Source organism: Somniosus microcephalus, chromosome 13 (genome assembly GCF_052327205.1).
Source record: "Somniosus microcephalus isolate GS21.2 chromosome 13, FLI_Smic_1.0, whole genome shotgun sequence".
Taxonomy (NCBI): domain Eukaryota; kingdom Metazoa; phylum Chordata; class Chondrichthyes; order Squaliformes; family Somniosidae; genus Somniosus; species Somniosus microcephalus.
This window is the reverse complement of record NC_140999.1, coordinates 49,116,041-49,131,287: the sequence shown is the minus strand read 5'-3', so window position 1 is coordinate 49,131,287 and position 15,247 is coordinate 49,116,041. Positions and strand designations below refer to the sequence as shown.

Below are 15,247 nucleotides of genomic sequence, written 5' to 3'. Positions count from 1 at the left end.
CTTAACTTAAATTGTAATAGTTTTTTTTCATTCTGAGGGCACAATCTTATTTGCACATTCTTAAACTTCCAAAATCCCCGACAAGACAAAAGGGTTAAATGCTTTTACTTTAACACAGAGAAGTGGGTGGAGCTACAACACACAGCAGACAGTTCTTTTTCTTAACAGACAGATTTTCAGACAAAGGAATATTGAATCCTCTTAAACATTCCTAATCAGGAAAACATCCACACTCACACATTTTTATACAAACTGTAATTCCAGCATATGTCTAAGGTTCCTTTCACTCAGCAAATCTCGTGTTTTACTTGTCTTGGTACAGATGCTAATAACTTCCATGTTGGTAAAGCTTTAAGTTTATCTTTTCCTTCCTTTTTAAATCTGTGACTCAACAGCTTTCCCTAGTTTCCAAATCCCTGTTTGTTTGTTTTTTTTTTGCTGGGGTTTCAAATTGGTTCGCCTGCAAATTAGATCTTTTTCCTTCTTTATCTCTCCCTTCTGTTTCAATTCCTTACATTATCTGTTGCCTCTTTATCTTTAGCTCCTCCCCACCAAGCCTTTGGCTCTCTGCACTGTTTCTTTTTATTTTCCAGGAGTCGGGTTATAGAATCCAGGTCCTTTGAGGATTCTTCTTCCACCCTCTTAGTCACAACTAACTGCTACGTTTAATGCTTAATTCACGGTATTGGTGAATTAGGTTTGTACGCTACGTTGTTCGCCCCTATAGCGTCACCTTAGTTAGTTTCTTGCTTTCTGTTAGTCACTTCGTTTTGTTAGACACACACCAACCCCTTAGTCCCGAGGTTTTGGTACCGTGGGGTCTGTAGCTCCCGGCGTCCTACTTGATCCTGGCCGTCACGTGGGACTGCTGTCCTCTTAATTCAGGCTCAGGCTAGGTGCTGGGGACAGACCTCACCCTTGTCCGTTCTAACCTCTTTATGACCGTAGGGTTTTATCTCATTCACTCACCACGGTGCACCCATTCATTCAATTGTTGAGATTTCGCCGTCTCACGGATTTTAGGGAACTACCTGTCCCAAAGGTTGGTAGGGAACTACCTGCCCCTACTGAGGTTTTCCCGCCTCACGGTCCTTAGGGAACTACCTGTCCCAAAGGTTGGTAGGGAACTACCTGTCCCTACCGAGGTTTTCCCGCCTCACGGTCCTTAGGGAACTACCTGTCCCAAAGGTTGGTAGGGAACTACCTGTCCCTACCGAGGTTTTCCCGCCTCACGGTCCTTAGGGAACTACCTGTCCCAAAGGTTGGTAGGGAACTACCTGCCCCTACCCCTACTGCAGTTTACTTTTTAACCGCCTTCAATTAAAGGTGTCTTTCTTTTTATAGTTCTTTTATACGTCGATTCTGACTCAACGTCTCGCCAGCAGTTAACCCCTAATTTTACAGGTGGTAATTAAAACATACTCACCCGTCTTAGGTTAACGCTGTCCGAGAGTCTGGTTCAGAACGCCCATCCCATCCTCGTCGCCAATTGATGTAAGCCCCCAAAGTGTGGACTAAGTGATATACAAAGTCGACAACACTGGCTTGTTATAAGAAAGACAGACCCAATAATTGAAGTAGAAACGGTTTATTCAGGCCTGGGGAGCTATGGCTCTTGCGTCCCAACACAAGGCTCCAACTCCACCGAATCTCTTGAGGTTCACACAGTTATACAAAAATTAAGGCCCTGCCCTAAAGGCGGGGATAAGCTTATTAGCATATACAGAATTATAGTTAAATTGTAATTATAAAACCGTGACATTCCATTCTTCCAGTCGCTTACAAATCTCACATTTCGTTATCAGTTGGTCCTGTTACTTTCTCATGACCCAGGGGCCTCAACTTTATTACTTTACGATCGTCCATTTGCTGTTGTCAGATGGCTTGGTCTTTTTAAGTATTTCTCTAAGATAGTAGATCTTTCCAAAGCGGGCAATCCGCAGATTTTCTGTCTCTCTCTCTTAAATTATTTCTACAGAGCAAAAACACTTTAGTTAGTTAAAAGAATAGAACCCTATTGAGCTTCACACTTAACAAACCCTTAAGTGCAAAGGTGTCGACTCGCGTGGCCGAACCCATATATCTCTCCCTCTTTCTAAGGGGTTGTTTTGACAGTTTTAATCTCTCAGCAGTTAACCCGTAGTCCTGTTTAAACCTTATCTGGGTTTATACAACTTTTACAGACTTCTATTGTTCAACTCGGAGCACGAATTAACCTATTCCCTCCATTTTGTATATTGGTGTTACAGATGAATCCTGGTTTGTTTTTCCTTATTAAATCCAATTTTTAATATCTTACTTCAAGACCCCTTATTGTAACATTTTGTAATCGATGTATCTGTAGATGCCTACCGTACCACGTTTTTTCTCGGATTTGAGGGGAATAGACGGGTCGGGGGATCAATGAAAGGTAGCTATAGGTAAATACAGGGGATGATTGTTTGTGGGGGGTCAGAAAATTTTGCTCACTTCTTCAAGAGGATGCTACAAGCAAGTTGGAAGTATCCAAGGGTGCAATGTAGGGGTTGCAAAATCCCCTCTGCCCCCGAAGATCGGGAAATATTAATCCACATCATGGACGAAGACCTGTGTGATTTAAATTGTCTCTGGGTTGGACAATATTTTAAAACATACCCAGGACCGCAAAAGGCTGCGTTAAAAAGCTCGTAAGCTAGGCAGCACTTGGACACTGGAATCAAAGAACTTTGTGAAAATTGCACACTTCAAGATTGTACATTTTAGTAAAAGATGTACTCTTGAGTTTTGGACTGTTTAAATTGCCCAGGGCATAAAAATGGCTGAACAGACCTCATGGAAACAGAATTTTAAGTTTGACTGGAGCCCGAGCTGTCAGTCACCCTGTGGTATTGGGCGGGTCCGGTAACCTACAAGCTGCTTGTTTACACTGGGGAGTAGCCCATTTGAATCAGCCAATCATCGGACAGCAAGCACACTGGGTTGTTTACACACATCCATTCACTGAAATTGACTCTAAGATCAAGGGCTTGAAACTGCCAGCATGAACAAAGGGACTTTGTTTGCTAAGCACTCAAGACTGTCAATCAATTACGGTTCCAGATGACCACAGGACAATGCTTTGTTTACAAAGCAATTGAATGCTATTAGCATTTGTTTGTATATCAAGTGGACACATCCAAACTGAGGAGGAACCGTTTAAATGAATGGGAGAACACATTCAAACCACTGCAGCTTTATTCAAAAGCCATCACAGACAATGGACACATTTAAACTACAACTTTATCCAAACCCATCCCAGACAAGTGGACAGTTTGGATCTCTTTTGTTTTAGCCCAGAAATATCAGTTATGGCCCGCCCCAAAAAAGGGGTATAAAAGATAGCTTCCCAGAAGCATCTCTCTCTCTGGCCTTGCCTCTGTGTGCCTCTACAGCGTGGGAGTCTGTCTGAAGAAGTAAAACACCAGCAGTTTGCTTTTAAAACACTGGGGTGTTCTCTTTACTTCGGGGCAGTGAAGATCTAAGTTCGCAGGGCACGGAGCTGGCATTGCAGCGGTGAGCATATATTTTTTCTGGCCTTCCACAAGGCAACTTAGGATAGGCATAAGGGTGGGAGTAAAGTGGGAAGTTCGTTAGAATTGCGATTTTAGTTGTTTTTCCTCCCCTATTTAAGCAATTTTACCGTGATTACTTTGATCGTGTGGTGTAGTTTCTTTAGTTTTAATAAAGTTTGACTTTCTTGCATCCAGACCATTTGTCTGTTTTTAATATATCATTAATTATAAGTTCCTCCAGTCAGAACTGGAGGGGTGGGTTTAGCGATTCGAAACCACTGATTGGAATTGGTCACAGTGCAGTGGTAAAGGCTGCCTGACCAGGTAAATTACCGTAAACCAGGTAAAGGATGCCCCCCTACACTGTCTCAACATTGTATCTTGACTTCAGTCTCCCAGAAGTAGCCCTATTGCACCGATGGTACCTTTTCATGTTCTACGCAGCCACCCTGTGGCCTCTCTAAACAAGTTTGCCAATTAGTTCCAAAGGTTTATGTTGTGGATGAAGCTCACTACTGGGGAGACCATCCCAACAGTTTAGTCTAGATTCAAGCTCACATTGTAGATGTAAAAGTTCAATATGCTAATCCACTGTGCTACCCAATCCCCCAGCTACATTTGTTTCATTATATACTTAAGGCCAATTCAATTGCCATTTTAAAGCCATAGCTTCTGTCCTTATTTTTCATATACTACTAGCCAGTCTCCTGTGACATTGCGCACAGGGAGTTAAGATCAAGAATCATCAGAGCAGGGATGAATTTCACAGGTACATCTGACAGATATATTTTTTAAAAGATGCTAATTGTGCCATAAGAATATAAGAAAGCATGTAAAAAGGAAAGGCCATTGGCTCATCAAACCCACTTTTTCCACAGACAATGTAGAATCTACCCTATCATGGATATGCCCCATCCATTTAGTCTTATGAGGAAAAGTTAGCGTAAATACTCGCTGATCCCTAATGGTCATTCAGAATATCTCCATGGTAGTCATCCATCCTCACAGCTTCACTATTTAATCTATTATATATTAAAAACAGTGAGTCATTTCAATATTCCAAAGGTAATGTGCCTGTAGGTGGCATTGTGAACATAATGTTACGTTATGTGAATAACTGATTACAATGGAGCAGCACCAAACATATGGCAGTTACAAACTGCACCCTCCATAATCCCCAGGTAGGCTTCTGATCATAAAAATTGCAGTTAATCTCTCCTAGGAAATGGCGAAGAGTTAAAACTAAAGTCTGGAACAACCTGTGCAATGAGATTTTGAGGCTTCACCTGTCATCGGTATGGAATTTCTGAAAGTAAGCCTGAACTTTCAAAGTCCATCAATTAATCTACTGAAGATGGTTGCACCGCCAAACAGTGATTGAATTTGGAAGAGATTGCAGTGAAAACACTCGTACTGCATTGAATAAATTAAGCAGGAACACAGAAGAAAAGTTGAATGTTTGAAACAGAAGCATGTAACAAACTGGAGTAGTGATGCATGGGCTTTCTCACCAAACCAAGCCATGAAAGTGGAAAATATGGCACGAAAACAACCATAACATCTGCAACAATGCATTTATATAGCATCTTCAATATAGCAAAGCGTATCAAGGTGCTTCATAGAAGGAAATATTAGGAGGGGCGTCTAAAAGATTGGTCAAAGAGTCGGGATTTTAAGTGCGGTCTTAAAGGAAGAGAGGGAGGTGGAGTTGGGGAGGTCTGGGAAATAATGCCAAAGTATAGGGTCCAGATGGTTGAAGGCACAGCCACTAATAGTAGGGTGAAGGAACAGGGGATGCACAACACCAGAGTTGGAGGTATTCAGAGTTCTTGGAGAGTTGTCAGATTGGAGAAGAAAGGGAGGGGTGAGGCCTGAAGGGATTTAAACATGAGGATGAGAATTTTAAATGTGAGGCATTGGGGAACTGGGAGCCAAAGTAGGTCAGTAAGGACAGGAGCGATGGATGAGCAGGACTTGGTGTGGGATAGGTTATGGGCAGCAAAGTTTTGGATCAGCTGATGTTTATGGAGTGGGGTCCAGCCAGGAGAACATTGGAATAGATGAGTCTGGACGTGACAAAGGCATGGATGTGGGTTTCAGTGACATTGTGCAACACCTCTCACAAAGTATACCCCTCACCACTGAGCAGAAATTGTGGCAATCTAACTGACCAGTGATTACACCCTCTCCACCACACAGGACCAGAGTTTGTCCCTCCACCCTGTCTAACAACCCCACCCCCACTGAACAGAAATTCCAGCAGAACATTCCCCCACTGAACAAAAATCCAGCTAACTCGCCCCCCGCCTCCCCCCCCACCCCGTCACTTAGTAGAAATTTGGTCAAAACCCCAACTCTCCCTGAGGGCAAACTCAGCCTTCCCTGCCCCCTATTGATAACAAAGAGATCTTGTCAACCCATCCCCACTGAGGACAAAGATGACCTTCGCCCTACCCACCGAAGAAAAATTCAACCTTCACCCCTCCACTGAAGGCATATTTATCCTCCTCCTACCACTGAGAACAAAATGGGTAATTCCTCCCACCACTGAGCTCAAACTGGGCCCTCCCCTTTCACCTTAGAACAAATCCTCTACCTCTCCCGCTGAGCTGAACCTTGTGACCCGGTGCTTAGAACAAATTCGGACCTATTCTTGTCCCCTTTGAACATTAAATTAACTCCCCACCAATTGAGAAGCATATTTTTCTCCTACCACCTGCTGAGAAAAAAACTTGTGCGTCTTCTAGCCCTTCACCCAGAATCAACACAGCACCTCTCCCCACCCTGAACAGAAAACCGACCCTTTATAGCATTCTACCCTTTAGAAGAAAAATGCCCTTCACGTGGTGATGCTTCCTCCTCCCACTGAGAGCAAAATTAATCCTGGCCCAGTGCCACCCAACCATTTCCCATCCAGCAATGCCTCCTCTCCTACATTCACTGCCCCCATTCTCTTCCTCCGCTCTATTCCTCTCCCCTCTTCGTCCCCCATCAACCAAAACCTTTCTCGTAATCCAACCCCTCCACCCCTTTGCTGTGAAGAAATAGGTTCTTGTTCAGTGCTGAGCACCCATTCTCACTTTCCTTCACCCTCTCCTCCAGCCATTCTCTTTCCTCCTCTCCTCACCCCTCCCCATTCTCTCGCCTTCATTCTTCTCCCCGCCCCTTCCCTGTCTGGCATTCTCTACCTTTCCCACTCACTCTCCATCCTCCCATACCCATGACCCCTTCCCCAGTTATCCCATTATTTTCTAATCTGCTGAACCTGAATACCAGGCTTGAATTTTATGCCCCAATGCCATAGGAGATCTTACATTTATCTACGTCTTTAACATAGGAAGAGAGGTGGAGAGGCAGAAGGGTTTAGAAATGGAATTCCAAAGTTTAGAGCCTAGAAGGCTGAAGGTGCGCCTGCCAAGAGTGGAGCAGAGGGAGAGGGAACAAGAGGTCAGAGTTGGAGCAATGCAGAGTTCTGGGGGGTTGCAAGGCTAGAGGAGGTTACAGTGATAGGGAGGGTCTAGACCATGAAGGGATTTAACGACAAGGATGAGAATTTTAAATTGGAGGAGGTGGGGGACCAGAAGCCAATGTAGGTCAGAGTTGGGGAGTGGGACTTGGTGTGGGATAGTATATGGGTAGTACAATTTTGGATGAATTGAATTTAACGGTGTGTAGGATGGGAGGCCAGCCAGTCTGGAGGTGACAAAGGCATGTTTTAGAGTTTCAGCAGGTGAGCTGAAGCAAGGGCTCAGGTCGATAATGTTACAGAGATGGAAGTTGGTAGTCTTTGTAATGGAGCGGATACAGAGCCATCAGCTCAGCTCAGGGTTGAATAGGATGCTGAGGGTGCGAACACTCTGGTTCAACTTTAGAGAATGGTCCTGGAGGAGGATAGAATTGGTGGCATGGATATGGAATTTGTGGTGCGGGTCAAAGACAATGGCTTTAGACTTCCCAGTGTTTTAACTGGACGAAATTGTGACACATGCAAGACTGGATATTGGAACAGCAGCCTGACAGCAAAGAGGCAGCGCAGGGGTTAAAAGAGGCGATGGTGAGGTAGGGCTGGGTATCATCAGTGTACATGTAGAAGCTGAGCCCGTGTCTTCAGAAGATGTTGCCAAGAGGCAGCATGTAAATGAGGATAGGGACAATTATGGATCCTTGGGGATAGCAATGTGGGGGCAAAAAGAGCAGCCAGCAGCCATTCTGGAAATGCTCTGGCTATGATTAGATAAGTAAGAGTGGGACCAAACGAGGGCAATCCCACTGAGCTGGACAATGGAGAAATGCTGGAGGAAGCTGGTGTGGTCGACAATGTCAAACACTGCAGAGAGGTTGAGAAAGAACAGGAGCAAAAATGCACCACAGTTGCAGGGAATGTCATTTGTCATTTTTATTAGGATCGTTTCAGTGCTGTGGTAGGGATGGAAACCTGATTGGAAAGATTCAAAAATGGAATTGCAGGAAAGATGGTAATGGATTTGTGAGGTGACAACATGTTCAAGGACTTTGGAGCGAAAAGGAAGTTTGGAGATGGGATTATAATTTGCAAGGTCAGAAGGGTCAAGGGTGGGATTTTGAGGTGTGACAGCAGATTTGAAAGGAAATAGGACAGAATCTGAAGATTTGCAATGTCAGCTAGCTTGGGGGCCAGAAAGGGAAGTTAGGTGGTCAGCAGTTTAGTGTGAGTGGTGTCAAAGGAAAAGGAGGTGTTCTCTTGGACAAGATGAGCTCGGAGAGGGCATAAGGGTAGATAGGAGGGAAAGATTCAGGATCGGGTTAGGGCAGGAGGGAGCCTGAGTAAGATTTGGTTTGCTGGGCAAGAATTGGAGGAATGCAACAGAGGTAAATGAACAGATGGTCTCAACCTTAGTGACAAAGAAGTCAAAAAGCTTGTCATACTTATTGAAGGTGAGGGTGGAAGGAGCAGGGGAGAGGGACAAGTATAAAGAAAAAACAGCAAATACCGGAGACCTGAAATAAAAACAGAAAATGCGTCAGCATCTGTAAAGTCAAAAGACAGATTATTGAGGTTTTATGAGTGTAACCCTAATTTGAACATTTTAATACAGTAAGAAAGGAGAGAAAAAGAAGCCTGATGCAACAGTGAATAAAGGTGATACAATTAGAGTTGGTGGAGCAAGAGAGACTTTGGTATTATAGTTGACGAAACATTGTAATCTTTGTTATAATATGGTATGGAGAGGGAATAAACAGATGCATAATTCAAAGAAATTGATACTGACACGACAGAACATTTGTGGCATCGATCTTGAAATACTGCATCCAATTTTAGTGACTATACTTCAAAATTCACAGATCTATTGGAAATGCTTCAAAAATAGCAATTAATGTGCTTTTAGGTCTCAGATGACTAATTTTTGATGAAAATATTAGGGATGTTAACTTGGTTTTAATACAAAAATGAAGCCTGAAGGTCATGATTCAAGTATTTAAAATAATACATTGATAAAATGTCTGGGAGAAATCATTGGTGTGAACCCATCAGAAGAGAACCATAATTTCTGTTGCATACCAGATGGTGTAACTAGGTGCAAATGGAGAGAACCATAACAAGGAGAGATGTCTCATTAATGTTATCCTATTATTTCCTGGAAGCACATAAAAACTTAGCAAAATTGTATCACAGTATCTATCAGCAGATGTGCTGACAAAACATGTTCCAATTACTGAATCAAGGCATCAAAACCCAGCAAGTGTTTCAGCAAATGGTGGTTTACTGTGCATTTTAAGGGTCAGTATTTAGGCAGAAATGCTGCCTTGTTGAGAACATCACAATCAGAGGTAGTAGTTTGCCTTTTGTCTAGGCTGCTGGGCTGGTTTTAACCAGCATTCCCACTTCATCAGTATCCATCGACTCCTTCTGGAAAGTGTACTTGTGTGAATTTGGGTGAGGATAGGAGCAGTTTGGCTGTCCACAGTCAAAATATCCTGCTAACAGTCACAGTCCAGAGCCACACATGAAAAATCATTACTTTGGCTAGATACTGGAGGGCAGCCAGTGTTGATGGAATTGTCACCCAGCAAGTCAGCACCTTCAGCAGACAGCGTAGGACAGCAGAGAAAATTGGAAAAAAGCATAAAGTTATGGAATAAATTGTCAGCTGAAATGCTGAACCATTGAAGGAAATAAATAGATTTTTATCTGTATAAGGAACAGACAGATGCAGACACGGAGGAAGAGCTAAAATAGTCTGTTTAGATCTGGAACATGAACTAAATGTTGGCATAAACTGGACAACATGAATAGGATATTTTGTCCATTTAAACTTTTTTATATTTAATATGAAACTTGCACCATTGGAATGGTCATCAATTGGTGGCATTCTTCATCTCTGCGTTTGAAGGTCGTGAGTTTAGACCCCTGTCCAGGATAGATCCCATAACCTAGGTTGACACTTTCGTGCAGTACTGATGAAGTGCTGCAGGTGCTATTCCTAAGATGAGGTGTTAAACTGAGGTCCTGTCTGCCTATTCAGGTGGATGTTAAAGATCTATTTGAGGAAGAGTAGTATTGTGACAATTAAGTAATGCAATTTACTGTAACTTTGCAACCAAGTGGGCATATCATACCCAATTTTCACCCCACTTTGCTACACAGACAGGATATTAAAGCCCCATTTAATACCTTTTAATGGTTCATGACTGCCCATCCTGAAATACTATGCACTGCAGGCAGACCCTTGAGAATTCTGAATTCTAGATTTTTCTGACATACTAGTATGCTATTTTTGTTACTGTATACTAATAAATGTTTTATTTTTCAAATGTCTTTTGACAGCTGTGTCTGCCATTCAGAAGTTAGGACCAGGGGTACCCAGGAATGTGTCAATATTTGCAAAGGGTCGTCCGCCCAGAAATGTTTGAAGATCATTGATTTGGGCTCACAGACGAAGAACGGCCACTGGGAAAAGGTACAGAGCTGTCACATTTTCCAAGTCCAAAATCAGATTGCATTTTTCCCCCAAACGCTGAGATGCATGAGATGGATCTGACCGCGCATGTGCAAATGCAGAACTGGTATGCTGTGCATGCAGCGGTCAAAATTGTACTTTTTCTGATTATCAAAATTACCAAGACAGTCACCCCCAATATGGACAGGTGGCCTCCCAACCCAACTCCTCCCCTTTTGCAAGGTAGCAGAGGGCTGCCAGTGCTGGGTTAAGTGCCTCAGCACCTGAAAAGAGAAGGAAAATTATAGGGGGAAATCTTGTGAAATAGCCTCTAGGCAACAGCCTAGAGACCATAGCTGATTATCCCACATTCAAGCCAACCACCCCCTCCCTTTCTACGCATCACACGAACCTGGCAGCTCCCCCCCCTGCCTGACGTCATAAGACTGACATCCGCACCCGCTAATCAGAGACTGGGATTGTGGCCTAGTGAGCAGCAGAAGCCAATCAGAGGTGGGAGAAGGCGGGACTTCTGGCAGCAGGTTAGGCTTTACCCTCCCCCCTCGGGCGCTGTACAGTATTGGAAACGCTAGGAATCGCGCTGCGGTGCTGCCGGAGTCCCGTTTTATTTAAAAAAAAATTATTGCTTCATATCAGACAAGACCGAGCAGAAAATGCCTCACAATTTCAAAGCGGGAGACCTGGTCTTCGCCAAAATGAAGGGTTACCCTCACTGGCCGGCCCGGGTGAGTATCGCGCTGTCTGATGCGCTTTGGCGGGAGGGAGAGAGTCTGACAGGGGGAAAAAATATAAAAGCAAAATCAAAACTTTTTAAATTTCAAATATGGCGCTCGAATCCGTGTGAGGTAAATTGAAACCCTTCTCCTTTTGCATTTCAGTTTTTTTCCTCTTGTGGCCAATTCTTTTGTTGATATTAATGGAGAAGGCAAGAGGCCCGAGGTGTTTTGGACCTCTCTTTCTTTGTGAGAACTTTCTTTTTTTAAGCCGATATTAATGCCGAGTCTCTCTTTATTGGTGCGAGATTTGTGGCTGAAAGTTTTTTTTGTTTGGGGGGGGCGGACGGATGTGTGTTGTACAGTGGATTTTTCTGGATGCACTCGCGGTACTGCGCATGTCTGGTGCTTGCGATGCATTGTGGGGGTTGTAGTCCTTCAAACTGACCAGGGTTCGTGTGATGCAATGCAGGCCGTGGTCCTGGCGGACTACATTTCCCAGCATGCAGCGCGCCGAGGGCTGCTGCTACACACAAGCTTACCCCAACCTATCCCATGCCTGTGTATCATCATTACCTGACAGGTTACCTGGAGAAAGTGCTCGGGTTAAATTTCTTCAGCCCACATTTGTAACTGGATTCTGCTAAAAACATTAATTAATATTATGGGTGATTACGTAGAAACTTTACACTATAATGTAACAATAATAAGGTGTCAGCCTTGGCTCAGTTGGTAGCACTCTTGCCTCTACGTCAGAAGTTTGTGGGTTCAAGCCCCACTCCAGAGATTTGGCGTGTAATCTAGGCTGCTACTTCAGGGCAGTACTGAGGGAATGCTGCACTACTGAGGGAATGCTGCACTATTGGAGGTGCCGTCTTTCAGATGAGACGTTAAACCAAGATCCCATGGCACTATTTGAAACAGAGTTCGCTTGGTGTCCTGGCCAACATTTATCCAAAACACCAATGATATTGTAATTAATTTCATTGCTGTCTGTGGGACTTTGCTGTGTGCAAATTAGTTGCCATGTTTCCTACATTACAACAACGACTACACTTCATAAAGTACTTGGGGACATAGCATCAGGAGTAGACCATTGAGGGGCTGCACTGCCATGCAGTTAGATCATGCCCGACCTACCCCTCAATTTCACTTTCATACCGTTTCTCCATATCCCTTGATAACCTTACCTAACAAAAAATGATCTATCTCAGGCTTGAAAGCTCCAATTGTTATAACATCCAACAAAGATCATCCTAGATGTACCCTCACTGGGAAGCAGGATAATCAAGTAGTTAAAAACATAGTGGTTACGAGGAGTGATAACAAAACTGCTAAGGAGGTTCAGGTTTTGTTGATGGGTTTATAATTATTTGATTTTAGAGGCTCGATTACTGCTTTTAAATTATTCCGGAGTATATTTAAAAAATAAAGTATATTGATGCGGATCTGTTTTTTAAAAATCTGTGCCAGTGTTTTTGCTGATACTGAGTGTGAATGTAATATATTGTGGAGATGCTCAAACTGAAAGATTGATTTGAGTGTTTTCTTCTATTCCTATTTCTGAATGTGATCAATGGGAGTCAACACCAAAATTGTGTAGATCTGGAGCTTATTGGTAATTAAGAACACTTCTTTGCTGAAAACCTGCACCATATTAATGGTGCATCTACAGTGTACATATGGTGCAGAAGTCCCAGGAAATTATGGGGTGAATACGCCATGCCATAATTTCTTGCGACTTTTGCGCTGCTCCCTTGCCAAAAAAATTGAACAGCTAATTGTCATAGGCCCTCATTAAAATCAATGGCGAGATTGAATTTGCTGAATTAACGCAACTGAGATATCCACAGCCACTTAGACCATTGCAGAATGGCGCTGGTGGGCTCAGTATGTTTGGTGCAATAACAGGAATCTTTGTTTATATTATTTTAAATTAATAAATAATTGTTTCCTTAATTAGGTGCTTTTTAAATTATTCAGTGGTGCAGTTATGACTGTGTCTCAGATCACTGGTGCAAAGCAACAAAAATTATATATATCTGGCAGGAGCAGGTTTCCAGTTCCTAGCCTTAAACTACCATCCAAATATGACTTAAAAAAAAAAATGAAATGTTGATCGTTAATCCTATGTGTTATGAATGGGAACGTTTACTATGTGCCCATTTGCACCTTATTACAATCCAAGCAGCAAGAAGAAATTGTACAGGGATTATAGACTGCTTGAGCAATTGAGGACTGAAAGCCCCTGGTTTATTTGTACATTCTCAATGGGTAGTGTGGGCGGGTGGGGGTCACTGTACCGTCCAATGAACTACAGACAGATATTTTAAAAGTCCTTGAGCGAAACGGCGCGCTCTCCCATTTAAATTTGTTCTTTTTTCTGCCCACCAGTTCAACTTTTAAACATCTACATTAAACACTTCTGAGCCTGAGTAGCATCATATCGCAATATGTTTTTACTTTGGCCATTGACCGCCCTGCTACCAATTCGCCACTAAGCTTGCTGTGGCGTATTCTAATTATTTTTTCAGCAAATTCTGGTGTAAATTCGCCACTGAAGGATCGGAGAGCACAATGATGTAACCTGTGGCATTTGTTACCAATTTCACCATTATAGCGAATTCTGGGCCTTTGTGATGTCTTCTGTGTAATGACAGACATTGGTCACTAGGGTTTTGGTAGAGTATAATACTGAGTTTTTGAAAAACACCCAACTGTATTCTACAAATTTACGCTGTATCTGGAGAGAGCATTTTGTGCTGTATAACACTAAGCTGTTACAGGTCGACCATAGTGGTGGAAGTGACAAAACACTCCATTATCACAGAAGTAGCACTTGAGCTCAAGTGCAATTTTTTTCCCCTCACTGTCTGGTGAGAATGCTGATGTCTGAGGTGCAGAATTACTGTATGTGGATCTATGGATATAACATACAGTTTAGTGGGATGTTATTTTTAATGCCCCATATATACTGTAATGCATTTTGTGTCCTGTGCACAGTTGTGGTTTCCACTTTCTAAACAGGATATAGAGGCACTGAAAAAGGTGCAAAAAAGATTTATAAGGATGATACCTGAACTGAGAGGTTATATCCATCAGGAAAGATTGAACAGGCTGGGGCTCTTTTCTCTAGCTGTGACCTGATAGAGGTCTTTTAAGATTATGAAAGGGTTTGATAGGGCAGATGTTTCCACTTGTGGAGGAGACCAAAACTAGGGGCCATAAATATAAGATAGTCACTAATAAATCCAATAGGGAATTTAGGAGTAAATTCTTCACCCAAAGTGGTTAGATTGTGGAACTCGCTACCACAAGGAGTAGTTGAGGTGACTAGCATAGATGTATTTAAGGGGAAGCTAGATGAGGGAGAAAAGAATAGAAGGATATGTTGCTGGATATGCCCTCCATCTCTTTAACAGTTTCCTGGCCCCAACCGTCTCCTTTTCACTATGGACGTCCAATCCCCCACTAGGATGGCCTTCGGGCGCTCCGTTTCTTCCTTGAACAGAGGGCCAACCAGTCCCCATCCACCACCACCCTCCTCCGCCTGGCTGAACTTGTTCTCACATTGAACAACTTCTCCTCTGACTTCACTCACTTCCTCCAAATTAAAGGTGTTGCTATGGGAACCCGCATGGGCCCTAGCTATGCCTGCCTGTTTATGGGATATGTGGAACACTCTTTGTTCCAGTCCTACTCGGGTCCTCTCCCTCACCTCTTTTTCCGGTATATTGATGACTGTATCGGTGCCGTTTCCTGCTCTCGCCCTGAACTAGATAAGTTCATTCACTTTACTTCCCATTTCCACCCTTCCCTCACCTTCACATGGTCCATCTCCGACTCTCCCCTTCCTTTCCTCGACTTCTCTGTCTCCATTTCTGGCGATCGGTTTTCGACAAACATCCACCACAAGCCCACCGACTCCCACAGCTACCTGACTACACTTACTCCCACCCCGCTTCCTGTAAGGTCTCTATTCCATTCTCTCAGTTTCTCCGTCTCCGCTGCATCTGTTCTGACGATGCCACCTTCCATACCAGTGCTTCCGACATGTCTTCCTTTT

At 43.3% G+C, this 15,247-nt stretch overlaps 1 protein-coding gene across 2 annotated transcripts in view; it reads left to right on the top strand.

Moving 5' to 3' along the window:
- Positions 1-10,985: 10,985 nt before the first annotated feature.
- hdgfl2 (HDGF like 2) overlaps positions 10,986-15,247 on the top strand; it is a 100,269-nt gene continuing 96,007 nt past the window's right edge. Inside the window, exon 1 of one of the 2 annotated variants that reach the window (XM_086004889.1) lies at positions 10,986-11,193. In XM_086004889.1, the coding sequence (XP_085861015.1) occupies positions 11,122-11,193 (72 nt within the window). In that variant the 5' untranslated portion in view covers positions 10,986-11,121. The remainder of the gene's footprint in view (positions 11,194-15,247) is intronic. The other variant, XM_086004888.1, reaches the window with a different exon arrangement.